This window comes from Callionymus lyra, chromosome 2 (assembly GCF_982586985.1).
Source record: "Callionymus lyra chromosome 2, fCalLyr1.hap1.1, whole genome shotgun sequence".
In the NCBI taxonomy this organism is placed as follows: domain Eukaryota; kingdom Metazoa; phylum Chordata; class Actinopteri; order Syngnathiformes; family Callionymidae; genus Callionymus; species Callionymus lyra.
In genome coordinates this window covers 35,798,584-35,825,353 of record NC_141819.1, presented here as the reverse complement: position 1 = coordinate 35,825,353, position 26,770 = coordinate 35,798,584, and the positions used below count along the sequence as shown (strand labels likewise).

General features: G+C 38.1%; 2 protein-coding genes across 4 annotated transcripts; one reads left to right on the top strand and one right to left on the bottom strand.

Annotated features, from left to right (window-relative positions):
- The first annotated feature begins 3,051 nt into the window (after window positions 1–3,051).
- Window positions 3,052–6,344, top strand: abhd8b (abhydrolase domain containing 8b). Its single transcript, XM_087783019.1, has 4 exons — window positions 3,052–3,831; window positions 5,254–5,424; window positions 5,490–5,706; window positions 6,084–6,344. Exons 1-4 carry the CDS (start codon window positions 3,062–3,064, stop codon window positions 6,342–6,344), a joined length of 1,419 nt encoding a protein of 472 aa, XP_087639145.1. The 5' UTR covers window positions 3,052–3,061.
- Window positions 6,345–8,152: 1,808 nt separating this feature from the next.
- On the bottom strand, window positions 8,153–25,945 carry ptprc (protein tyrosine phosphatase receptor type C). 3 transcript variants are annotated; one of them, XM_087784875.1, is made up of 34 exons: window positions 25,834–25,945; window positions 25,658–25,759; window positions 22,444–22,458; window positions 21,530–21,601; window positions 21,383–21,445; window positions 21,257–21,274; window positions 20,555–20,794; window positions 20,305–20,484; window positions 20,136–20,231; window positions 19,830–19,961; window positions 19,300–19,449; window positions 18,710–18,844; window positions 17,474–17,620; window positions 17,033–17,173; window positions 15,965–16,170; window positions 15,832–15,892; window positions 15,636–15,744; window positions 15,104–15,141; window positions 14,610–14,719; window positions 14,418–14,508; window positions 14,234–14,310; window positions 13,375–13,411; window positions 13,201–13,298; window positions 13,008–13,133; window positions 12,761–12,918; window positions 12,288–12,423; window positions 12,074–12,220; window positions 11,466–11,556; window positions 11,250–11,392; window positions 11,043–11,177; window positions 9,871–9,993; window positions 9,637–9,800; window positions 9,101–9,236; window positions 8,153–8,734 (listed from the first exon to the last, which is right to left on the bottom strand). In XM_087784875.1, the coding sequence occupies exons 2-34, from the start codon at window positions 25,719–25,721 to the stop codon at window positions 8,471–8,473; spliced, it is 3,903 nt and encodes a 1,300-aa protein (XP_087641001.1). In that variant the 5' UTR covers window positions 25,722–25,759; window positions 25,834–25,945; the 3' UTR covers window positions 8,153–8,470. The 3 variants fall into 3 exon arrangements, with proteins under 3 accessions (XP_087641001.1, XP_087641002.1, XP_087641003.1); XM_087784876.1 differs by having other exon boundaries at window positions 21,530–21,598; XM_087784877.1 differs by lacking the exon at window positions 22,444–22,458 and having other exon boundaries at window positions 21,530–21,598.
- Between the last annotated feature and the right edge of the window lie 825 nt (window positions 25,946–26,770).

Sequence of the window (26,770 nt, the reverse complement as noted above, 5' to 3'; positions counted from 1 at the left end):
TTGATTAACTTGATTTTTTTCAGACTAAAGTCCGATATAAAATGTATTCATTTTCATTAAAATAAAAGTCAATATATACTTAAAAAAATAAACCAAAAAAAAGACTTAAACACTGACAAAACAAATAACAAAAAAACCATAGAGCCTTTCTTACAGATGAACTGGTAATGAATAATAAAAAATAAATGAAAAATAAAAATGATCTTTAACCTTATGAGGGCCACATAAATACAGTGAAGGGGCTGTATGTGACCTCTGGGCCAGGTACTCTTACCCCGCCTGGTCTTCCACACGCTTGTAACATAGCAACAATAGCCATAGCTACAGAATAAGCGGTGGATGATGGTTATTATTATGGGATATTATTCATTATATTGAGTCAAGTTAATTAGTTTATGTGAGGCATCTCATGTCCCAGGAGCAGATGTGTATTAAATGTGATAACAATGTTGTGTGTAACAAATGAAAGTAAGTAGGTCATTTATATTTGTGATGTGCCTTTCGCCAAAGTACTTTTAATAATGTTGATATTCGTTCCCCGAGCTGCTCTCCTCTATGAGACCCAGTCGGCTGAAAGTGAAGCTCGCGCTCGCTCTGGAGTTAAATCAGATTATTGGATTGACTGTGGCAGATTACCTGCCGGACACTTCCTCCATGCATCTTGAGACAAAACACAGCGTTGGTTTGTCGATTTAAAGGTATGATTTTGTTGTGTTTTGTTTGTTACAAAAAGTATTTGATAGCAGTGAGAGGTCGATGAGTTGGTTTGAAGCTGAGCTGCTCACCTGAGAGGTTCAACTGCTGCTACTAAAGTAGACTCTGTCTGTGACAACACGTTTCAAATGTGTCTGTGGCACAAAATGTTCATCCATGTATATGTGTTTTAGTATGTGACAAATCCATGTTTACATACAATTAGTGCTTTTTAAACAGACTGATGACACCTACATGCAACAACAACAAAATGTTTCATAACTTAACCAGTTTCTTCCTTTCTACACTTAAAATTTAACTTCACAAAAAGAATATATGGAATATATCTTACATAATAAATAAAGACATTTTCCAAACAAATCTGAAAAGATAAACTGAATTTGGCAAAAGTAAACTTTTATTGATATAATATTTAGATCTATTTTATTCATATTTTAATAATATAATATTTTATTATATTCATATGTTGATGTATTTTTGTATTTCTTATTATTTTAAACATGTTGCATATGTATCTGTGATGACAAGTTACATTTCCCCACAGCAGGAAGAATAAAGGTACATCATATACTGAACACGAGACAGGACAACATTTGAGGCAATAATCTAATGGTGGACATAATATATATAACATTAAGACCACCTGGTTGTGATTGTTATTTTGATCGTGCATGTTTTTGACTGGTCACAATTTAAGTTCCTCACTTGACAAACCTTCTAACTTGTACTTTGGCACTTTATTTCAATTTCCACAAACGTTTGCTTCATTTTAACCCATTATTGTAGGTAAATAAAACGGCCTATATTGTCCCAGAACAACAAAGTTTTTTACATTTCTACCAATGCAAGAAAAGAAAAGGAACAAAAAAGACACCTTGGTAGAACCTGGCAATACGGTAAGCTTCACAATGAAAAGACAATGATACGATATATTGTGATACTGTAGGAACAAGTATATATTTGAAGTATTGTCGAGTACTTAACTCCGGTGTTGCAGAATTTACAGACCAAATGACTCTTGATGAAGTCAAGTGTTTTTAAACCAAAATATGTCCGAACCGCAGCTTTAATATCTGCTGGAATCAACTGTATCCTCTCATCCTCAGTCACCGTCGGGGTTTCGCAGGATTTCATTGTTCCTTTAGCTGCCGAGGACGTAATGACTGCTGCCATCTAGCAAGTTTAAGTCTAAGTTTAATTGCATCATAAAAGTGAACAATCGCTGTGAATATTTGCACAGATGTGAAAAGGGATTTTCCCTGGCAAGTCTGCAGTCTTTGGCATCTCTTGCTTCTCATGTGCAATGATGACTTTTTCTTTGAATCTGTCTTTGATTTTGTCTTTCATCTCAATGCTGAACTGCACTGTGGCCATTTCTAGGAGAGTCAGTCTGGAAAGTCTAGCCTGGAACCCAGGAGGAGTTCACGTTAAAATCGATCAATTTAGCTGAGCCATACGTACTTTATGTTTATGTTGTAAGTACGTTTTAATTTGAAAGCACATAGTTTTTAATTATCCACAATCCTGCTGTTATTTTCTGTGAAACCAGGAGCTGCCACCTCTAGTGAAGTTCAGTTACAACAGAAAAATGAGCAACACAGTGAATATTTTTATGCTAATTTTGAATTTTACAAAGTCTAATTAAATCAATTAATGTTGTTTCGATGATCCAGTGATCACTTCAACAGCTGATGGAATCAGTGAAGGTGCATATTGAAGAACTGGATCCACGAGGGGGCGGGGCTTCAATCTCACTGTTCCCATTGAGAGAGGAGATTGGCAGATTGTGTAGTGCGGATTTAAAGGTTTAATCCTGTGTAGCGAGAAGGTTAATTCTGCCGCAGCATCACACAAATCCTGTTGTGTTGTGTTGTAGTTTGATCGTCACACCCTTGAGCATGTATTAAACTCACTGCCCGGGGGCCAAATTCATCGCGCCAAGTTATTTAATGTGGTCCTTCGAGTGGTTGGCATTAAGATGAATGTTCTAGTATGTATTGTGCACAATAAAGATGTCAGTCTTTAGGACAAGATAAGTAACAGATTATCAATGTCAACATTTATACAGACACATGCAGAAGGTAAAGGGATTTTTTTCGGTGAAAACTTTTGGATGGATTGAGCCTATAAAATAATAAAAAATACAATATGGTAATGGGACACACGCCTTCTGTGAAAGAAGTCTACTTTGCAACATGGACTCTTGAAGGAATTGTTCGACCTGTGTTTGACGTTTAGATCTTGAGTGTAGCCATTGTTCTATCTTGTACTCTGTGTTTCGGGATGCTCTTCAAGGTAATGGACGATGTTCTCACTGGGCTGTGTGTCCTCCTGCAGACTGGCAGCCATGCTGACCAGCTTCGTGGAAGGCCTCTTCTGCTGCCTCACCTCCAAATCGGCCAACGTGGTGGCTCCGGTGGAGACCTCAGAACCGGCAGACGGCTACGAGTTCGTTGAGGTCAAACCAGGTCGAGTCCTGCGCGTTCGACACATCATTCCAGACCGGGCGGTGGAGGAGGAGCACAAGAGTGTCGGCGGGAGCATCAGCTGCAAACGAAAGATCACGGTGTATCGTAACGGGCAGCTGTACATCGAGAACCTGGGAGACAGGACCAACTCGGAGACCAGGGGCAGCCACAACGGGCAAACGGAGGCCAACAACACTGTGGAGGTCGAGTTACTGGACCCTGTTAAAACCTTAGATCCTACCCAACTCCCCGACCCAAAGGCAGACTCTCAAGAAAGCAGAACCGGAGAGGCAGCCGGCCGCGGTCAGGCCGACCCCGCTCAGCAGCCCAAGAAAAGCCGCCGGAAACCCAAACGCACCATCGTGATCGACTGTGAGCGACAGATATCATCCTGCAAAGAGACTCACTCAGACGTGGCCCTCTTCTTCATCCATGGGGTTGGGGGTTCTCTGGACATCTGGGGGAATCAATTGGACTTCTTCTCCAGACTTGGGTACGAGGTTGTTGCACTGGATCTGGCGGGTCACGGCGCCAGCTCAGCACCCCACATAGTAGCAGCTTACACCTTCTACGCCCTGGCGGAGGACATTCGGCTGATCTTCCGGAGATACGCACGCAAGAGGAACATTCTGATTGGACATTCCTACGGGTAAATAAACAACCATATTCTTCACTAGATTTTTTTTCCTAGGTACGGCCGGACATCCTCAGAATAGAGTGGTGGATTTGGGCTGCAAAGGTAAAGGTTAACTGGCGGCTGGAAAGAGGTTTGGAAATTGGTAAAAACTGAACGAGGAAAAAACTTACAATCATAAGGAACATACCTCCCGTAAAAAGTCGTGAAATATTTTTTAATGGCATTATAAACTGGAACTATTCTACACTCATCATGACATCATGATTGGCTAAATCTAGTTCAGTTGTGCCAACTTCTGGGTCATGGCCTGGTACCTTTGATTTTTTTTTTTTTTTACCAGCAGCACAGAAATAATGATAATCATATTTTTAATGATTTTATTGTATTCATCATCAGATTTTGATTCTTTTTAATGTTTATGATGAAACATTCACCACTTGACACGTCAACGCTTGTTCCGTATGAAATACCCAGACTGACGTGATTTGTAAATAATAAATTGTTTGGAAATAGCGACACGCAGGGGAAAACACCTTTAAATGGCTATTGTGAAATAATATGTTTATCAATATCGAAATAAGAATATTTTGTATTTCAAAAACAAAATTACCCAAAAACCTTTTTTTACCAATTCGATTATTTGCTCATCTTGTTTTACCTCATAGTGTGTTCCAGGATACTACATTTCATCATGCAAAATACAATCATCCCAGGTGTGCCACAACAGATACACATGTACCGTGTGTCAGAATAGTTTAACTGTAATGTCAAGTTTCTTTATTTAGCCAGTGTCAGAATTTTTTTTACTAGTATCTGTTTACTAAACGAGGTAAAAAGGACTTAATCATGTGTCAGTTTCTGGTCTTATCTCCCAGGCAAAGTTATGTAGCGTCAAAAATAATACCTAAATAATTCTGCTCCATGAGTTATGATTGTTTATAATTAAACAATTTTGAAAAACAACATTTGAAAATTATAATAATGTGCAAAAGTGTTGAAGGATGCTCGGTTTTATATTAGCATAGTTAGCCTCTAAGCCAGCAATCTAACCCTCCAGTTAAAACTCCCTTCACTTCATATTATACCATAAAAATAAGGAAAATCTATTTTTACTCTCTCTAATTATGTGTTATGTGGTTGATATTTCGAAAATACACTAAATACATTAATTATAAGTAATAAATGAAATTATGGTTTTGTTGGGTTCCTGCACAGGATGTGATGTCATTTTAAAATAAATGATAAACAATAAAGAATTAAGGGTATGATTCGAATAAATAAATGAATTAAAATTAGGTTTAAACTATATTATAATATTATATTTAAACCCATAGTTAACATATTTTTGACAGTCATGAAATAAATAGACTCAGATGCTGAGATAACAGTTGATGTGTCTAAACGCTTCTAATATTTTTTTAATTCCCTCGTCAGTGTGTCGTTCTGCTCCTTCCTGGCACACGAGTACCCGGATCAGATCCACAAGATGGTGATGATCAACGGTGGAGGTCCGACAGCACTGGAGCCCAGCATGTGCTCCATCTTCAACTTACCCACGTGTGTGCTTCAGTGTCTGTCGCCGCTGCTCGCCTGGAGCTTCCTCAAGTACGCTTGGAAAAAAAAGCTGCCATGTTTGTTCTCCGGTCAAACTCTGGTTTCCTCTTTCTCAGGGCAGGGTTTGCTGAGCAGGGCGCGAGGGAGAAGCAGCTGCTGAAGGAGAACAACGCCTTCAACGTGTCGTCGTTCGTGCTGCGAGCCATGATGGGCGGTCAGTACTGGCCCGAGGGAGACGAGGTGTACCACGCCGAGATCACCGTGCCAACGCTGCTGGTCCACGGCATGCACGACAGGTTTGTCCCTGTCGAGGAGGACCAGAGGATGGCTGAGGTGAGATCTGAGGCGCAGCAGTTACCAACACATGTAGGTTCCAAGATATAGACGTCACAGAAGTTTCAGCAAGGCTCAGTAGTATCACTTATGATGTATTACTTATTACTTAAATAAAAAGAATGAATAAAAGAGAATTAAATGTATGAAGTGTATATGATCACAACAGCAGATGAGTAGAACTGGATGTTCTGGAAAGATTGCACTTGCAGATTGTGGCAGTGGAGCTGCAGGTTTCATTAGATTGTAAACTCACTGTTCTAACAGCAGGGGGAGTCACAAACAAATATGTTCAAGCTTACCTAGTGGTGCTTTGAGATTTTTTTTTAATTTCTGTCAAATGGTTTCATTTTAATTGTGGCATTCCCTTCATTCAGATCCTCCTGCTGGCCTTCCTGAAGGTTCTGGAAGACGGCAGTCACATGGTGATGATGGAATGTCCCGAGGCGGTCAACACGCTGCTGCACGAGTTCCTGCTGTGGGAGCCGGCGACGCCACTGCTGCCGAAGAGAACTCGACCGGAGACGGCGAAGGCTCGATCCGACACCTGTAAGGGGCCGACTGATCACGCTAAAGTGCGGCCCGCCACAGCCATGCAACCCTCGTCACATCGGAGCGACACCAGGGCCAAGAACTGACGACCGACACTTATCCAATTGAGATTCTGCGGATGTGTAACATGACGTATATGTTGAAGACCATGAGGAGTCTGAGCGGGTCGAGGAAGATGTGTTTCTGGCAGCTTGCACTGTAGAGTAAGCACACCTGGATGAGTCCAGCTGCTGATTCCTGGGTGACCTGAGTACCCATAACACAAGATTAATGCCACGCTGAAAGTGCCTCGAGAAAAAGTGTGACCAAGGATAGACACCACTCATGCTGGATTACAAAACTTGAATGACCCCGCCCACTGACCACATGCCCCTCCCACTGACCACATGCCCCTCCCACTGACCACATGCCCCTCCCACTGACCACATATTTCTCCCACTGACCACATATCCCTCCCAATGACCAGATGCCCCCCCACTGACTAGATGCCCCTCCCACTAACCACATGCCCTTCCCACTGACTACCTATTCCTCCCACTAACAACATGCCCCTCCCACTGACCACATGCTCCTCCCACTGACCACATGCCCCTCCCACTGACCACATGCTCCTCCCACTGACCACATGCCCCTCCCACTGACCACATATTCCTCCCACTGACCACATGCTCCTCCCACTGACCACATATCCCTCCCACTGACTACATATCCCTCCCACTGACCACATATCCCTCCCACTGACCACATGCTCCTCCCACTGACCACATATCCCTCCCACTGACTACATATCCCTCCCACTGACCACATATCCCTCCCACTGACCACATGCTCCTCCCACTGACCACATATCCCTCCCACTGACTACATATCCCTCCCACTGACCACATATCCCTCCCACTGACCACATGCTCCTCCCACTGACCACATATCCCTCCCACTGACTACATATCCCTCCCACTGACCACATATCCCTCCCACTGACCACATGCTCCTCCCACTGACCACATGCTCCTCCCACTGACCACATATCCCTCCCACTGACCACATGCTCCTCCCACTGACCACATATCCCTCCCACTGACCACATGCTCCTCCCACTGACCACATGCTCCTCCCACTGACCACATATCCCTCCCACTGACCACATATCCCTCCCACTGACCACAAATGAATACCACTAATGTTTACCACAATTGTGTTGCCGCTTGAGCCTCTAATTCATTTTAAATTCCACCTTTTTTATTCACGATGACAGGGTTAGTCTGGACTCTTCTTGAATCATTCATTCACCATTTTTTTTGTTTACTATCGTTCAAATAATTATTGTTTAAGATTGAAAAACAAAACGTGCAACTACACACAACACATATTGTCTGCGTGAGGCTGTTTGTGTTGAGGTTACATTTATTCATTCAATTCACAACTTCATACATGTGTGTATATATTGTACTGTATGTGTATTGTTTAAGATTTTTAATGCCTTTATTTTAACGTATCACTCTTTTATGAACATTTAAAACACAAAAAAATTATATGAGAAAAAAGTTTGTCACTAGTTCACAAATGTGTTTGACATAAATGTTACATTTGTCTTAATTTCTTATAACCTTGGCCTTCAGTCTTTCCATGTATGTTTTCATATCTTAATAAATCATGTAACATATTCCACTTTACATGTTTTATGTTTTCAATTTTGCCAACAATCACCTGTGTTTAGACAAATCAAGACCGCAACAGCTGCCAGCAAGACCACGACCACGACTAAAACCAAGTCAAGACCAAGACTAAGACCAACATTAATGTTGTTTTCCTGTGAATTAGGACCATTCTCGTCCAATCTTATGTGTTATTTTATTACGGAACGAACCCAACATTCATATTAAATTCACAACCATTATTCAAAACCAACTTTATTCATAAAACATTATTCACAGATCTGCGATGAAGAGTAAAAGCTTGTCTGGTAAATACAACCGTGAACATGACAGAGTAAAAGAGATCAAGAAGCTCCTATTATATATTAACCACTCAAAGGTTATAGTGAGATGCAATATTACATTTCTGAACAAGATGAAGTCCAGCTGGCTTCTTTTAACGTTTCTTTACGAACATTAGTCTTCAACACTCACACATTAATTCTTGTCTTGCTAGTTTGAGAACAGCATTGCTAGTTATTTTGACGTGAGGTTTAGTGGGAGGAGCCTTCACCATCTCACACCTCCACTGTGACCAGGTCCTCTTCTACTGGGCTGGTGTCTGTGGGACTGCTGGACACCTCCTCACTCTCCTCCTTCACCTCCAACTTCACCTGCTGCTCCACCTCCTGCATCTTCTCTTCCTCAGACTCTCCGCTCGGAGGTCGCTCGGCTGCCTTCGTTTCATCTACGATCTCCACCAAGTCGGACTCTGCTTTCACGTCACCGTTCTGGACTGGGTAGAGGGTCTGTAGGGCTTCGTATAGGAACCGGTACTGGTTCTGCCACACACAAACAGAGTATATCAGTGCCATTCAGAATATTGAATGGTTAAATTCAACATTTCAAATGTTAAAACTTGGAAATATTAAATTTCGTTTTAAGAATAATTTAATAATTCAACAATTTGTTTATTAAAAGGTTGCCTTTAAAATAAATAATTGAATTTTTATTATATATTTAATATTTTGTAAAAATATGTTTACACTTAGAGTTGGATATTGTGATTTCAACCATTCAAAAAAAAAAATATTTATTGTTTAAATTTGTCACCTTTAAATTTCCATATGAACTTATAGTGTCTAATATTGCCACCAGACGCAGGATCTTCGGCTATGTTCAGTGTCCCTGAAGCTCCACTCTCTTACCAGGCTGGAGATCAGACCCTTTCTCTCCTTGCACAGAGATTTGGACACTTGGAAAACGTCCACCAGCTTCTCCGTCTCGGCGCTGTCCAGCAGGTTCCACAGAGCGCAGAAGATCCCACAGCAGGAGGAGCCGTTGCTGAGGAGAGCAGCAGAACCATCCGTGTCATGTCGTCTCAAACAATCGACAGAGTCACAAAGTGCATCTTAAAACAGTTACAGTTCTCAAGGTACATATTGTAGCATCACCGGAACGTCCAGGTATATCTTTCATCATTTACATCACTGATCCCAAACCCTTAGTCTGTGCAAAAAGTAATTATATAATTTTTACGTTGTTTATTCTCACTGTCGTGAAGTGAACGTTGTTTTATCTGAAAAAACGTTTGTGTGTGTATTTTTTATGATGTAACATTACTCTGTGACCCTTTTCAGTTTACTCCAAAAATAAACCTGTAGACTAGAAAAATCTCATTTTATTTTCACACTGTTGATCTGAAGGTTGGTCAGTGAATCTAAAGCAGACATTGATCACGTACCTGCAGTGCACCACGATAGGAGCTGAGCTCAGTTTTGATTTGCTGGCGCCTGAAGAACCTCTGACTTCCTTGATGAAATCCATCATGACTTGAGGACTCTCCGGCAGCTCTCCGCTCTTCCAATTGAGGAACTGAATATGTTTGACCGGTCGAGTCTCTTTGTTCTGTGAAAAACATCAGGCGTTTGAGTTCATTTCTTTGGGAGGTTTTATTTTTGGGCAGAAGTTGTGTCACCTTGATGTGACGGATGAGCGTGTTGCGGCTGATGAACGTTGGATACGTTTTTTCGTTCATCATTTCAACCTCTATGTCTCCATAGGCCTTGTTGTCTGTATCCCAGTAGACCAGGTCCGACTCCTGCGCGGGTCAAGATCCAGACGTTAGAACTGACAAACTCAAAGTGGTCGTGTGTGAAGGCAGAGCAGATTCCTGTTACCATAATGGCATCAGTTCATAAACAGTGTAACCTTTATGAAAGTCAGATTACTTTTAGTGTTTTTTAATTTTCCCTGATAAAATCTGTTTTATCTGTTTGATTCACAAAAGCACAAAATTGTGATGTATCATTTTTGTTTTTTGAAAGTATGACCATCGCATGAGTAAAGAAAGAAGGACACATAATGATAGAGAGGAAAAATATCTTAAAATAGAACTTAAAAGTGCAAAACAAAACCTTGTAAACATGGAAGTACATCAGTGCGATCAAAATATTGAACAGTTTAATTTACATTTGAAACATTTGATTTGGTTTTCTTTTTTCTTTCAATCATTTAAGTATTTTTTTTTTTAACAATTAATTTAATTATATTATTTCAATAGTTAAAGATTGAATTTATTTTTTAATTAAATAATTTAATTTAACATTTCTTTTAACGATAATTTAATTTATATTTTTTTATATATTTAATAAGCAATAATTGTGTTTGATAACTTGTATAATGAAAGGTTAAATGATTTCATTTTGGAATTATCGATAAAAAGGAAGTTTTATATTCTTCTTAGATTTTTTTGTTTTATATTTTATTTCCGAAAATTTAACAAATTATTAATAATGAAACAACACAAATAATAATAATAATAATAAAAATTGAATCGGAATATTTAAATATTTTTTTTACTCAGAGTTTGATATTGTTATTTATATGATGAATAATAAATATATAAATTCAATATTTTTTAATTCACATCCTTTTAAATTCAATAATAAGTAATGAGCTACTTGATCGAACTTTTAGCCAATCGAGCAAGAAATTACTCTTTCCGAGTTCATCACAGAAAAAAAGTAATTATAATATAAATGTAATTGTACGTCCTAAAAAATGTATATCTTTTAAAGCTTCTGCTGTGCAGAGTCAAGTTGACTCGCTGTATCAGAGTCTCCGATCTTTACCACTCTCTGACGTTACCTTGTCGTCTTCGCTGGAGTCAGAAAACATGACGATCATGGAAGTGTTGTTCTGGTAAACCATCAGCCAGAAGTCAGCGATGGTCTCTGGCAGCGGAGTCTGCGTCGTGATGAAGCTCCGTGCCCCCCAGTAGCCCTGCCAGGGCAGAAACATGAACAAGTGTTGGCAGACGGTCCACGAACAGAAGAAAAAGAAAGACTATTGTACATTAATGTAGGAGGCGTTGATGTATCGAGCAAACTCCTCCCCCGAGTCATCCTCAATGGATGAATCCTCATCGTCCTCGTCGTCGTACTCTTTGTTGATAATCCCGTCTTCATTCGGCTTCACGAGCACTCGGTTAAAATCGTCTGAAGTAACCAAGACCAGGTCAGAACTCTTGCCTTGGAAATGAAATCTTTAATTAAATCCGTAAGCACTCACACGGGATGACCGTCATGAAGCGATTCTTCTTCCTGTTCTCTTCCATCATTCCGATGTTTGCGGTCCAACAGTTTTTATTGCTGGCCACTCTCTGTGTACGGAAGAATACCAGTGCCATCAGAATATTGATCAGTTGTATTCTACATTTCAAATGTTGAATTAATATGATTTTATTTAAGCATTGAATTATCTTGTTAACAATTGGATTCAACCATTTGTCTATTGAGAGCTTGCATTTTTTCTTTTTTTGATATTTTAATTTCAATTATTGTAAAATAAATGTAAATTCAATATTTTTTCATTTATAGCCTTTTAAATCCAATATAAACATGTTGGTATAATAGTGCCACCAGACAATACCATTGATTTGGAATCTGCCGTGATTGATTGACGCACCACGTTGTCACGTGATCGTCTCCTCGTCGCATGATTGGCTGAAGGTTCGATAAAGTATCTTTTTGTACTGTCTGGTGGCTCTATATTATACCAATATTAAATTGAAAAGGCTATGAATTTAATGGTGAATTTATTTTCAAATTATATGAATGAAAATATCTAACTCTATGCGTGAAAAAAAAAGGTTTTGATTTTAATTATTCAATCAATACCTCAAATTCCTCATCCATCAAAGTGGGTTCACTGTTGGAGCTCCTCTTGAGGGTGGCCACGGTGCTGTGCAGGTCAGCCAGGGAAATCTCCGTCTCCCCAAAACGGTTGTACTCCAGCAGCGCGCGGTGGATCAGGATGTACTGGCCCTATGAGGACCGACATTAATATGGAACAAAAGTTTCTCAGTTGTCACTTGATGAAACAAAGGTTTACCTCCACTTGGACCATAAGGCCTCTCTGCTGCCGGAGACTCACGACGTATCCAAAGACGTCCACTTCGCCCTTGGCATCCAGGCTCTCCATCATGGCGTCTATGCTGATGTAGGTGCCGGTTCGGCCCACTCCGGCGCTGCACAGAAGAGGGAAAGATCTCTTTACTTTGTCAGGCCTCCTCCAAGTCAAGAGTCACCTTACTTAGATGTCGTCTCTGGGTTGAGGTGAACGACCTTCACCCCTGCATATGTATTTCTGGAAGCCACAGAGGTCGTTCACCTTGACCCAGAGACAACACAAGGGTTCTACTCTTCGCAGCCACTCTGGACCGGCACAATGCTAAATCCATATACATTGAGTTAACCTTTATTTATTTGCCGGGGCCAGTTTTGTCAGTGTTGTGAGGGACTATGAAATTATTAAAATCCGGAAAAAATGATTTTTTTTCCTGCAGACTTTTCATTTCGTGGTACCTGCAGTGGACGATGATGGGGCCGCTGAAGAGGTTGTTGAAAGCATTGACTCGCCGGCGCAGCTTCAGGAGCAGCTGGGCCTCGTTGGGGACTCCGTGGTCGGGCCAGCTAATGAACTGGATTTGTGTCACCTTCCTCTCGGGGCCCGATTCATTCTTCTGAACATACCACAGAGCCAGAAGAATATTGTAAGCATATTATAAGAGCTCACAGATCGACGATACAGATCAAGAACATAGAGACTTACGTTCTTGAGAGTGAGGTGGCGGATGATGTAGTCAGGACAAACGTCTTCAGACTGGAGCGTCACTTTGAACTCCTCATACATCTCCGTGTCCTGGTCTGGAGAGGGCCAGTACTGCTCACACTTGGGCTGCAACACACAAGATTCATCACACGACCAAAGTCAAATGCTTATCGGTGGAATTGAGTCTTCTCACCTTCTTGCCTTCTTTACACCGCGTAACCATGACAATGATGGAGGACTTCTGCTCCCAGATCATCCTCCAGAAGTCCCCTAAGGTCTCCTCTTTTGGACCTGCAGACACACAATCCAGCTTTCACATCCAAAAACTCAACTCCTGAAGAATGACACCAATGGGAACATCACTCACCCTGAGCTGCGATGTATTTCTTTGGTTCCTTGAAACCCTGAAAAAAAATGTTTCATTGAAAGATGTAAAGGGAGAAGAACAATGGAAGGTAAAGAAGTAGTAGAACTAGTAGTAGCAGTCATATTAGAAGTAGTACTTCAAGTGGTAGTAGGAGAAGTAGTACTTCTAATGATGGTCCTAAAAAAGTAGAAGTAGTCTTAATATTAATAGTGGTAGTATTGGAAGTAGTAGTAGAGGTAGTACTACTAACGGTAGTACTATAAGCAGTAGAAGTGTGATGGTAGTAGATGTAGTAGTAATACTGCAAGTGATAGTACTAGAAGTAGTATAAGCATTGGTAGTATAATAAGTAGTAGTACTTCTAGTGATAGTACTAGAAGTAGTAGAAGGATTGGTAGTATAAGAAATAGTAATACTACTAGTGATAAAACTATAAGAAGTGGAAGTGTTTGTAGAAAAAATAGTAGTACTGGAAGCAGTAGAAGTAATGGTAGTACCACTAGTAGTAGGACTAAGTAGTTGAGGTGAAATAAAAAAAATAGTAGTTGTAGAAGTATTACTACTATTGGTAGTAGTAAAAGTAGTGATTGTACTGTAGTATTATTACTGGTGAAAGTAGTATAGGTAGAAGAAGTATTACTATTGTAAGCAGTAGCATATAGTGGGATGTACAATGATGTGCACAGTTGAAGTAGTAGTAGATGTCGATGGTGTAGTTTGACTCATAGTTGTAGATGAAGCATCATGAAGCCCTGACAAGTGAGCGGCTGCACACATCGACAGCAGATAAAGATCTCCTCTACAGTACGACACAAACACACGCACAGGAAGAACATTCTAGTTTTCTCTGTTTCCATACGTTGATGAAGCTGGCATTGATGAAGTCACATCCTGTCTCTCCATTTCCTGTAGTCAGCTGCACGCGGTTGTAGTCGTCTGTTGCAAGACAAACAGTTCAACAGTGTCACTTTAACTCATGTTATCATTTAAACGGATTAAAAATCAGTGTCACAAAGAGTCGTCTGGAGGCAGAAAAGACTCACATGGCAGGATGTCGGTGTAGCGGTTCTTAGGTACATTTACGTTTTTCCTGGCTTCCTTCACGGTGTACCTCGAGAAGATTCGTGGGATGCTCTTATAGAGAGAGCGGGAACAGAGACAAATAGTTCGATGGTAAATACGTTTACTTTAGAAGTTATAAACTGAACATCAACGTAGAAAGAAGAAACACTCACCTGAAACTCAGCCAGGAAGAGACGTGCTTCATCCGCAGCCTTCTGTTTGTACGTGTCCTCTAACATCGTGGCTGGAATTGGTTCGATTAGCCGCAAGTTTTCCTCATTATCTGTCAAGAGCAATAAAATCACCCACCAAAAATACTTGAAACCCTAACTTGTATTAGGATTATTGTATTGAAATAAATTCCACTTTTCTGAATTGCTTCAATAATCTTTCAGTTGCCAAACAAAAAGTGGAGGAAAAAAAAACAAGATTAAAATGTATTTAAAAGTTGTTATTGAGTTACTATTTAACTCTGAAGACTCTTTATTTCAGGATTTTCAATAATAATTACGCAACTAAAACAATGAGCTAAAAGGTGACAACGCTTATCATTTATTATTAAATAACACTTGTGCAGGACAAGGACTTCTGACATTGTGTTTGAAACATTTAAAAATAAATAAATATGAAAAGCTTTTCTGTAGTCAATGGAGAAGCTTCTACTCACCTGATGAAGGAATAAGGCCGATCTTCTCACTCAGGTCACTGCAAGAACAAAGTCAGAAAACAAATTCAACTTTCAGTCTGCTACATAAAAACCGCTTCAATTCACAGATAATATGTTTATGTTTTTATAGGTCGCGTGGTCTTCAAAAACTGTTAGCTTAGTGTGCTAACAGCATAGCAAAATACAAATGTATCTTTCTAAACTTAGAAAGAAAGAGATTTACATTAGCTACAACAAGTATCTGAGACATACCATTTAAATATCCAGTTGTCAGCAGAAAATGAAATTTGAGTGAATTTTAAGTTTCATGTGAAAGTTTAATCCAGAAATATGAAGGTAAAGCTAATGGAAGAAAAAAGCTCTTTATCATGACAAAAATCTAACATTGACGAATACATTAGATTATCAGTCAGAGCAAGATAAAAAATAAAAAAAACCTTCTTCATCAAATAAGCGTCCGATTTATTTTGTCCGAGTCAGATGCCAGAATGAACTTTGGAAGGTGGGCTTACGGTTTAAGTGACTCTCTTACCGAGACTTTGCATGTTTCACACCGTAGATCTTGTACGAGACAAACAGCAGTGCCGCCAGTATCAAGATGATGAGGAAGACCAGGAAACCGATGACGGCTTTGTCGTTGTCTGTCCAGAAGAAGTGAAGGGTTGGATGAGCAGCAAACACATGTACATACCTGAACAAAATGTTGTGTTTACTAAATAGATACATACACAGAGTTGTGACTGGATATGTCAACAGTGGCCCAGTGTTCTTCCCATTGGAAGTGTACAACTGCGGAAAGACGTATACTCAACATATGTACGAATAGAAGCAGAGAGAATTTAATCATAGCATAAAACAAACCTTGATCTCATACTTTGTCAGGTAGTCAAGGTCTTTAAAGATGAAATTACATAACTTTTTTCCTTTTTCAGGCCATCCGTCACCAAGGGTGGCAAAGAACTCTTGATTTTTCTCTTCCCCAAGCAACTTAGTTGGACCATTGCATCTCACTTGGATCTCATTATGCTTTACAAAAGTGACATCCACCTCAGTAACTGTTTCTGGGACTGCAACAGCGAAAGAAAACTCAAGATTAAAAGTTCTGTAAGTTACAGTTTGACGTTCAAGTGCATTCAATCAGCTTTTCTTTAAAGAAAAATAAGATTCCTCGCTACTTTGTTTATGTCTATGTCCGGATGCAGAGGCTGAGAATGGATCCGCTGGTGACACCTGCTGAAAACATTTCTCTCACTACTTCAAAAAAGTCTAACAATATAAATGAACAATATGACAATATAACATGTTTGTGTCAGTCAATTAAAGACAAAAAACAGAAATATATGATAAAATGTGGATGTCAGGAGCATTACAGACGTATATGATGGCGGTAAAGAATATGTTTGAGGTTAGTGAGACAGTTTGACAGACAGCTGTTGTTTGTTGAATCCAAGACTATATTTACAATATATATACAGTAGAGGCCAAAAGTTTAGACACACCTTCTCATTCAATGCTTTTTCTTTGTATTCACGATTATTTACATGATAGATTCTCACTGAATGCATCAAAACTATAAATAAAAACACCATGTACTTAAAAAAAACCTTATGAAACAACTGAAAACTTCTATTCTAGTTGCTTCAAAGTAGACACCTTTTTTCTCCAATGACTTTTATGCAGACCTTTGGCTTTATTTTGATGACCTTCAAAATACAGGGTCAGGGTTACTTGCTCATTAATTGGGTTTGAGCGATTAGTTGTGTTGTGCAGAAATCAGGTTGATACAGACCTATTGGAAAAGCTTGTAATTCATTTTATGGAAAGAACCGATCAACCAAGAGAAATGAGTGGACAACATTACTTCAGGGCCCAGAAGGTATTTTCAAACACACACTTATACACATGATATTCCATAGTTAAACTTCTTACCTCCTTCGCTAGTTTTAAAAGTGAGAGGCCTCGCTTTAAGAGAAGGAAACATCTTGTTATCATAGAAAGGTTGGACTTCACATGTGTACTTGGTGAACGGATTAAGTCCGTGTAAGACAAACTTCTTGTTTATTGCGTGAACTGTGAGGAAGAGAAAAAGTTTTAATAAGTGGCTTTTCAATCATTTGTATTGATCAACTTGATATTATTGATCTACTATATATTTCTAACATCAACAATAAGTAAAGATGCGCAGAATATTTTACGTGTGTAAACTATTGTGTAGGACATTCTTTCGAAAGGGTTTATCATTTGGCCCCTTACTTGCTTGATATACTAATACTTGTGCTGCGATTCACTAGTCAATCAATGCTGGGCCATTACCTCAAACTGCATATTTATAGATATTTTTAAAGAGAAAACATCTACAAATGTACTCACCAATGGACGCCTTTGGTGTCAATTTGCAAGAGATTGACAGCTTGGTCAAATTGTTGAGCTCTGTCTGACATTCGAAACTCTCGGTTTGCAACGTAAAATCAACAGAGGTGTTTTGTACGTTATCAACATGGACACGCCATTTTAAATCTGTGATAGAAACGAAATGACAACAAATGTGCTGTTAGACACTGAATACAGAGTATATATTCATTTTTTTATACAAATAACATTTTTGTAGACAAAACACCTTTTACAAAGATGAAAAAAGCCACTCAACAGCAAATAAATAACTTTAAAAGTGACCAAATGGCATTGTCGTGCTAATGGGTACATCCAATGAACATGTTGTATTAATTGTTAATGCGTAGTATATGTGCAGTAAAAACCTAACAATAAGCAAATATTAATCTTGCACTTGAAAGAGAGAAGAAATAGAGGTAAACTGAAACAAATAACAAGAATTGTCTCTTTTGAATCTGAGACCATGGTCCTTGGTTGGGTGAAAAATAATATCAAGGCTGGAGGAGATGTTTTGCTCAGGAGTGAGGCAAAGGTGGAGCGTGAGGTTAACAGGTGGATCAATGCAACATCCTCAGTCATCAGGTCTCTGCATTACTCTGTCATGGTAGAAAGAGCTGAGCCAGAGGACAAAGCTCAATCTATGTTCTTACTCACATATACAATGACCTACTATTTAATCGCTAATTTGCGTAATGACCTAAAGAACAAGATGGTGGATGCAAGTGGACAAAATAGTTTTCTCTACAGAGTTTGCCATTCAGGAGAGACTCGAAGGGATACCTCGATACGTTTCTAGTGGACCTGGGAAGAACCTCTGTGTTCTTCTAAAGGAGCTGGAAGGAGTTCCTGGTTCCTGCTGCTACGCTGGTTCAACTAGTAGAGCATACCTTTGGCTACATCCGGTGATTTTAAGTAGTCCGCCGGATGGTTTGCGTAAAATAAAGTAGATTAATGTTCATGGCGATATTAGGACCTATAAAGATGCCAGTGTCTAAGATAAGATAAGGAAAAGATTATGGAAGTCAATAATTATAAAGAGGCCTCCATAGAACATTTCCTCTGCCACATGTTCATTGTTTAACCATAAACACTCAACTTGAAAACTATTCACTGGATTACATTTCATATAGTTGACATTGTGTTTGTCAATATCTTTCCAGTTAGATTGAATATTGCTCGTCAACTCTGACAACTCTTCTGAAAACAGTGACTAACCTTGAGTAGTTATAGAAGGTAACCTCTCCGTAAGAGAAGGAATCGTCTCGTTATCATACAAAGGTTGGACTTCACATGTGTAGTTGGTGATCGGAGTAAGACCGGCTATGACACACTTCCTGTCTTTTGTGTCAACTGTGAGGAAGAGAAAAAGTTATAATTAATTGCTTTTCAAACATTTGTATTGATCAACTTGATATTATTGCTCAACTATATATTTCTAACATCAACAATAAGTGAAGCTGTTCGGGAATATTTTAATATAACTTTAACTATTTTATATAACTTGACAAAGTTCTTGTTTATAGTTAAAAAATAAATAGAAAAAAACATTATATTTACATGTTTTGCATTTAGTTATATTTATTATTTCATTTTAACTAAATGTTTTTCTAAATTCCAATTATATAATCCAAAATCAAACGCAAATTTCTAAATATATAAACATTTTATTTTTCTCTGGTTTGTTTGGTTCGAACGTATATACAGTATATATTGTGGCTTTATTAGCATACGTCAATGCTGGGACAGAACCAGTAACTGCATATTGAAACATATTTGAAAGAGTGAAAGTCTACAACTGTACTCACCAACTGTTGATTTATTTTGACTATCCGTACAGTTGCATCTGTAAGAAAGCTTGGTCCATATGTGATTTGTCGGACACTTGACACTTGTTATTTCCCATTGAAGATTAACAAAGGTGTTGCATATCTTCTTGGTGACACTCAATTTTAAATCTGAGAGAGAAAAAAAGACAACAAATGATGCCTTCACTGTTCTTTCGGTAAGAAAAGACACTGATTTAAAATAAACTCTTTGAAACACACAACTTAGTTGTCAATAAAACACTATCTAAGATCTAAGAAGAGTAACCTTTATAGATGCAAAAAAATGGAAAAAAAAGAAGTGATAAAACAGCATTTATTAACATTTAAAAGCAAACCAAAACAGACGTCAGGACAATTGAAGGTTAGAGAACCAAATAAAAATAAAAAGGGAATTATAAGATTTTCTAAAATTAACATTTCCTTAATCTTGTGTGAAAGCCAGACTACGTTGTAAGAAACAAGACCATCATCGTGTTAATCCTTGAATCAAGTTAGAGAGCAGAACATACCGCAGTCAATCCTGAACTCAGGCACGGGCAGGGAAGACTTCCCTTCGGTGCTGTTGAGGAATACGGTGCAATTGTAAGCAGTGAACGGCTCCAACTGTTCAACTGACAAATTCTTCTTCCTTCCAGTTGTACCTGTGAAGAGTTACCATAAGTTTATCATCGCTCTCCGACACCACCAATAAACATGTGGAAGAATCTCAATTTTGATTTGATAAATCACATTAGGATCATGTCTAAGTGACACTTTTCATTTAGCTTTTTGAAGGGAGAATGTTTTGTTTTTTTTACAGCCGTCATGCCACTTACTTTTATTACTTTCACAGATGTACTCGTCGGTGTAGAATTGTTTACAGTTTTTAGGTAACATCGACTTCACTGGAAACTTTGTGGGAGGTTCCACATCTAAAACATGGAATAGAAAGCATGTGAGGATTTATCAGCCTGATAGAAGCCACAACAGTTCACGTCTACATACCCACAGGGATGTTATTGGTGAGAGTGAAGTTGCTTTTGCAGTCTATCGAGGGGAAAGTTGTAGTCAGGTTGGTGCAGATGTCACTAGTAGCACGTCGTTTCTCTGTGATATTCCAGTGGGTCGTATAACAGGGAAGTCCTTTCCTGCAGTCCCCTTCATTGAATTTGATTTGATTTGCATCTAAAGGTAAGACAAGTCACAGGTTTGTTTGTCTCATGAAAACAGTAAACAATGGTGCTTGTTCACTTACCTATTCCCTCTGTCTTTTTTGTGCTGCCAGTGAACTGACAGGAATGGTTGGAGTCAGAGTCGAAGACATTCAGCTCATACTCAGTGCAGGGCTTTAGAGACCCGATGGTTTTCCGACCTGTTCCCTTTTGATCGTAGACTTTTTCAGGGTCTGCGCTACTTGTGATGCGATAGTTACTCTGGTTAGTGCCATTGATATCGATGTGAAATCCATATGGCACTGGAATAACAGTGAAGGAGCCTGAACGTAAGATAAGAAGAAATGATTGTGTTATTATTTGTCCTTTCATGAACACAATAAAGATCAATTTAACATTTAAGGACAGTTTTATGATCTGTTTGCATTCACTGAGTCACTCTTGCTATTTAAGGTTTGGAGGCTGAACCACAGATCAAGGGTGATTTACTATGTTTGCACCTACAGCTTCAAACACATGCTAAAGCTGCATGCTGTAGAAAAATGCTACGAAAATTGAATACATTTGTTTATGGTGTCTACATTCCCAAAACAAACACAATCTTAATATCTATTACTTTATTTAGAATCCATTATGGAAATATATATATTATATAGTAAAACTTTTGATTAATTTATACTTTCCTAATACAGAAGAGTGAATATTTTCTCAAACAACTAGTTGGAACTTTATTCTTGCCTTAAATAACAGATAGAAATGAACTGCTGCGGTCAACATGTACTTACATTGCTCGTTGAGGACATCTAGTGGTCATATTCGGCCAGCAGCAAAGAAAAACGATATCATTATGACATGGTGAAAGCTTATAGGAAATGTCTACAGAAAAATAAATGGACTTTTAAAGATCTCACCTGGTTTCGTGGTTGTGGTGTTACCTGTGCCGGGCGCGAGCGCAACATTAGAGACATTTCCATCTGCAGAAGAGCCAGAATCTGCCTCAAACTCATTCAGGAATGACATAAATATGAATCTTCTAGAGGTTAAAGCTGATCAAATACCAGAGAGTCGAACAGGGGTTCCAGTGGAGTTGAGTGAAGATGCTGTTACTGAGGGGTTGGACTGAGCATCTGCTATCAAAGACAAGACAAACATTTAAAAGTTATTATTATATTGTCAAACTGGCCTTTTCTTATTGTCCACGTATTACGGTACTGAGCATGAATACAACATATAAAATATAACATGCTCATTGAGGTAGATACAGATTTAAAGAGCAGCTTCATTCTGCTGTGTCAGACTTTTTTTGGACAGAGAATTTCATTGAAAGAAACTTACAAGAGTTGTGTGATCTTTAATTTAAATTCTAAAATCAGATCAACATTGGAACTTTACATAGTCAAATTAAGTTACGGACACATTAATAACGATTAATAAATCAACTTGAAGTCTGATCACTTTATTACCAAAAGTAAAAAAAAAAGCATTTAAGGACACCAATATGATTAAATAAAAATGTGTAAATGTATTTAAACTGAAATACAAGCAAAAGAAAATGACAAAAGTATTACAAACACACGTTTTTATGATTATATATTTTTGATTTAGGCCATTTAAAGAGTTAAACGTTATTTTGAAGATCTTGGAATTAACAATGTGTTGATTATTGACATCATTTCATGTTTTGAACAATTCCACTGAAATAATAATTTGCACAAACTTAATTAGAAAATAAATCATTACATTACTCTATCCCCTGATCACCTACACATCTAATGTTTCTTTTTTAGATTCAACTGGTTCATACACTGTATGTACACACTGTATGTCCTAAACCTCTATGATTAGAGAGACATTCATCTTTAAGAAAGAGCAAAATATCATAATTAAACGAGTGTTATTAGATAATAGACTTAAGATATATGCATAATTGACTTAATTACTTTTTTTAATGAAAAAAAAAGATGTGACTCACCAGTGTCGCTTTGACCTGTGAGTAAGAGAGAAAATGTAATTGAATAAAAGTATCAACTCCAAAAATCCAGTGGTTGGATTCTATGCAAATATACAAATACAGTCAAAACAAATGAATGGTCAAAAGAAAACACAGAAGACTTTTCATAAACACACAACTGAATATTTACTTCACATTAAGAAGATGTTTATGTTATGTTGCCAATTATATGTTTTTCATGCGATTAGTTTTTTAAGGTCATCCATTATTTATTATACTATGAGCTGATATACCAAACATACAAACGTTCGGCGACGTTGTTATTCAATAATAAGGTGAATTTCATCAACTTCAATTTGTCACGAGTTGCTGCTGAAACCTGTCACCATGACAACGCTGCTCACCGAGACAAGAAACCACAACTTCCTGTGATGAAGTCAAAAGAATAACACACTTTAAAAAGTGAGTTTCTTAATGCTTGAAGAGCAGGATTTACAGAAGGTGACTGCTGTTACTTTGATCAAACCTAAATGATCAGGGAAAGACAACGACGAATGGCACAAATTGACAACTCCAACGCTCTTCCTCATCAGACATTTTGTCGAGTGTAGAGCAGCGACTGGTGATGGCAGTGAAGCAGCGGATGTGGTCTCAGAGTGTGAAATGAACATGTTCTCTTCTGAGGTCACGGTTGGAGTTCTCAGCTTGAAAAAAGGAGAGCCGCAGCAAATGCCATAGCTAAATTAGAATCGGAAACACCTACAATGGTGAAATATAACTAGTAAACGGCAGCGCTTAAAAAAATAAATCTTATTTAAAATGATAATTCATTTAAATTGTTGAAGGGGAATGGAATGGTTTGAAAGGTGAGGTAAAGAAGTTAGTTTAAAAAGAGGATTCAAAGCAAAAAAATACATACTTTGGATTTTCTATTGTAAATACAACTAAATTGAATACCTTTTTTCAATTTGAAACAATACCAATGATTTCAATGAAAACTAAAAGAGTTATTTTCTAACCTGAAAGAAACTAAACCCACACGGAAGTGATCATGTACGAATCATGCTTGTCTTTTACAATGATCCGCTTATGCTGCTCACAAACTTTTGAAAAACAATGATACTTTTTCATATTTAGGTTAATATTTTTACTATTTCATCATTATTTACAGAATTCTGAAATATAAAACAAATATATATCTATATATCCCTTTGTCACTTTCCTGAGGTTGTGAATTGAAAAGACACATTAATAATGATATGATGAACAGCTAATATATAGATTCAGATATTCAGTAACGTGTTGTCGTCTTCTGAAATCTTAATCTTATTTTTCTCACAGTTTCTTACAGTTCATTGTGTGACTTCCTCTTTACAAGATGCATCAGTCGTTACAAAACAGAAAGTAGAAAATATTAAATTACAATCATAAATGAATTTGAAGATGTAAATTCCACGAACACAATAGAATTTTAAAGAAAGCAGGAGAATGAATGTATTTTATGTCTCAACGGCCGATCCTTCATTTATCAAATGACCTTTTGTTCTACTATCATTTCTTAAGCTTCTTTTTTAACTCTACTTCTGCATCTGGAATTGTTGAAAACAAAATTTGTTGAAAAAAGTTTTTTCTTTCGAGGAAGAAAGTAAAGACGACTCGGAGTGGAACATGGAAGTGGTTAACTTTGCCATCGCTAAGAGAGTCAATGGACCAGAACCAAATATGAATGTGATTTTAAAATCCCTCTGAGTGAATAGATGCCAGAAGAGACATAGGCTTTGTCTTAAATCCCATTTAATAAAAAGTTAAAAATCTACTTTCTATAAGTCATACATCTTCCACTAATGTATGTCACACCTTACCCTGTGTAGCTGGGATATTTTAATGATTTATTTTTGTATTTACTCAATCTTTTTAACATAACTTTTTATTTTTAATCATTCTATTAAAAACAAATTTGTGAACCAGCCTAGCTAAGGAATTTGATGGTGATTAAAATACAAATAATGATAAATAACTAATAATAACAAATCCTAGTTTAATAAATACATAATAGTAATTATAAATACACAGTGCACATTATTCTACTTTTCAATACGTGTTCTCCCTTATACATCTGATAATATTGTCTTATTTAATTAATTCTTATGTGTTCATTCTTATTAGGTGTCTATAAGGTTTATTATATTGAGTATCTGTGCTTTTATTTCAAAAATATTAAGCTGTATGTAAATGTTAATTGCAAAAATAAAATGTAAAAAAAATAAAAAAGCATGTGTATCGTGCATTATATAAGGATGTAGACATAAACAAGTAACACACATTTAACTGTAACTAGGCAAAGCAAACCCTCAAAATCACTCTGCAAAAGTGTTAACCCCAGTGCTCTTGTACAAAATGGAAACCATTATTTTCTGCTACTTCTTGACAGGGGAGCACAAATGTCAGAGAGACAGTGGTGGAAACTGTCAAGTGTTAAAAAAAACAACAACAACCTCAATGAGTCATTTTGACAGCAGCTTAGTCAGAGAGTGAGAGATGTGACTGAAGACGAAGAGGAACGAGTGAAATGAATAAAGTGACAAAAGTTTATTTCAGCCGCTGTGTACAGACGCTGAAAATAGCAGAGAAGATGTTTGATGTTGAACAGTAGAACAAGTGTGAACGCCGCTGGAGGCATCTATCGCACACACACACTTTAGCATTCACACCCACAGTCACTTGTGTAGCTCAGAGGGACACACCCCACACCGCACACCGCCGCACACACAGAAAAAAACGCCTAAGCAGAACAGAAACAGTGAACTTGGCCAAACGAGAATGTGATTAACATCCGCCTTTCATTGAACATTTTACTTGTTTTCTTCTCGTTTGCCAAGGGGGCTCACAAGCCTGCCACTTTTCGGGGGCTGCTCACATCACAGGCGGGAACTGTACTGTCTGTGAGCCTCGTGTTTTTCAGAGTTGAAGACAGAACTCAAAGTCTACATGGCAGCCTGTCGTCTTTGCCCTCAGTTTTGACTAAATGATTACAGTTTTGAGCGTTTTTTTAAAGAAGAAAAGGCAGGAGTTTGTCAAGTGTTGACAGGTTCATGTCTGTGTTTCACCTTCTCTCATCAGCAGCATCACAACGCTTCTTATCCAGAATTTAGATGCAAACACTTCATCTCCCTTTCGTAAGAGGATGATACACGACTTAAAAATAAAACGAGTGGTGTTTCAGAAACACACTTACAGTTTGTTACGTAGACAAACGCCATCCAGAGCAGCAGGACCTTGACCCCGCCGACACCAGCCATGTCCCCACGTCTCACACACGCCGTCTAGCCAAGTCCGACTAGACACAAAACGAGAGAAAACATTTTTTCTACAACGAAAAAACGAAGAAGATTTATTTCACGCTAAACTTACGTTTTTTGTCTACGCAGCTTCCTGGTCCTCCGAACCATGAACCTCCACCGAGCGAGTGGCGATGATGTCACGGCAGCAGAAGCGGCCTCGCCTGTGAGTGACAGGAAGTTTTATTTCAGCATTTGCTACCAAGAACAGGAAGTCTTCACTCACACCACACTTCTCCTCCAAGTTGCCCAAAGAATTGTAATTTAGAAAACGTTCATTTGTGTCTTGTTATAGAGAATTTTATGAACATTCACTTTACAATAAATCCTTAGAAGAATTGTAAAAACTCAATGAAGCCCTAAGTAGTGGACTTATGCAGTATTTTATTTAGAGTGAAGTATATGTTTTCTTTGTTGAAGCGCTTTGTGATCCTGGTCTGGAAAAGCGCTCTATAAAATACAAATTACTTACTTATTTGAATACTTCAGTATGTCTTTAAAATCCAGATCTTAAAGTTTTGTTTGAAAACCTAAAAAAGGGGTGAATTGACTTAAGAAACTTGAATACCTGCTAAATGATGTAATGTAACTTCTAGTTTTTCAGGAATGATTGTTGTTCAAGAAATAGATTCTAGGAAAAGTAAGTTTTGTTCAATGGTGAGAATGAAGAATTATTATAGAAGTTCTTAATTCCTGTTTCTGGAGAATTCGGCAAATGATTCTGAACATTAGGGAATTTCTAATGTTGGTAGTATCAGTGTTATTGCACTCGAACACAAACACACACAAGCATGCACATGTACACACACACGTTCCCACGTTCAAAAAAAAAAACCACACAATTCATACGATTAGACAAACACAATTTGTCCCAAAACAATACTGTGTCAACGGTGACTTTTCTAACTTCTCTAAAAAGGGGGTCTTGAAGTCATGTGACCCGAAGCCACCCGAGATAAAGTACTGGTAATATTAAATACACACACAGACCAAAACCACCTCATGTCAAG

What these genes read in the sequence shown, in the direction of transcription:
- abhd8b (XM_087783019.1), top strand. Translation starts at nt 3,062, where the DNA reads ATGCTGACCAGCTTCGTGGAAGGCCTCTTCTGCTGCCTCACCTCCAAA. An exon ending in CTGATTGGACATTCCTACGG is followed by an intron (nt 3,832 to 5,253) that starts GTAAATAAACAA and finishes TTCCCTCGTCAG; the next exon opens with TGTGTCGTTCTGCTCCTTCC. An exon ending in CTCGCCTGGAGCTTCCTCAA is followed by an intron (nt 5,425 to 5,489) that starts GTACGCTTGGAA and finishes CCTCTTTCTCAG; the next exon opens with GGCAGGGTTTGCTGAGCAGG.
- ptprc (XM_087784875.1), bottom strand. Translation starts at nt 25,721, where the DNA reads ATGGCTGGTGTCGGCGGGGTCAAGGTCCTGCTGCTCTGGATGGCGTTT. An exon ending in CGGCCTTATTCCTTCATCAG is followed by an intron (nt 14,720 to 15,103) that starts GTGAGTAGAAGC and finishes TGCTCTTGACAG; the next exon opens with ATAATGAGGAAAACTTGCGG. An exon ending in TCAATGCCAGCTTCATCAAC is followed by an intron (nt 13,412 to 14,233) that starts GTATGGAAACAG and finishes ATTTTTTTTCAG; the next exon opens with GGTTTCAAGGAACCAAAGAA.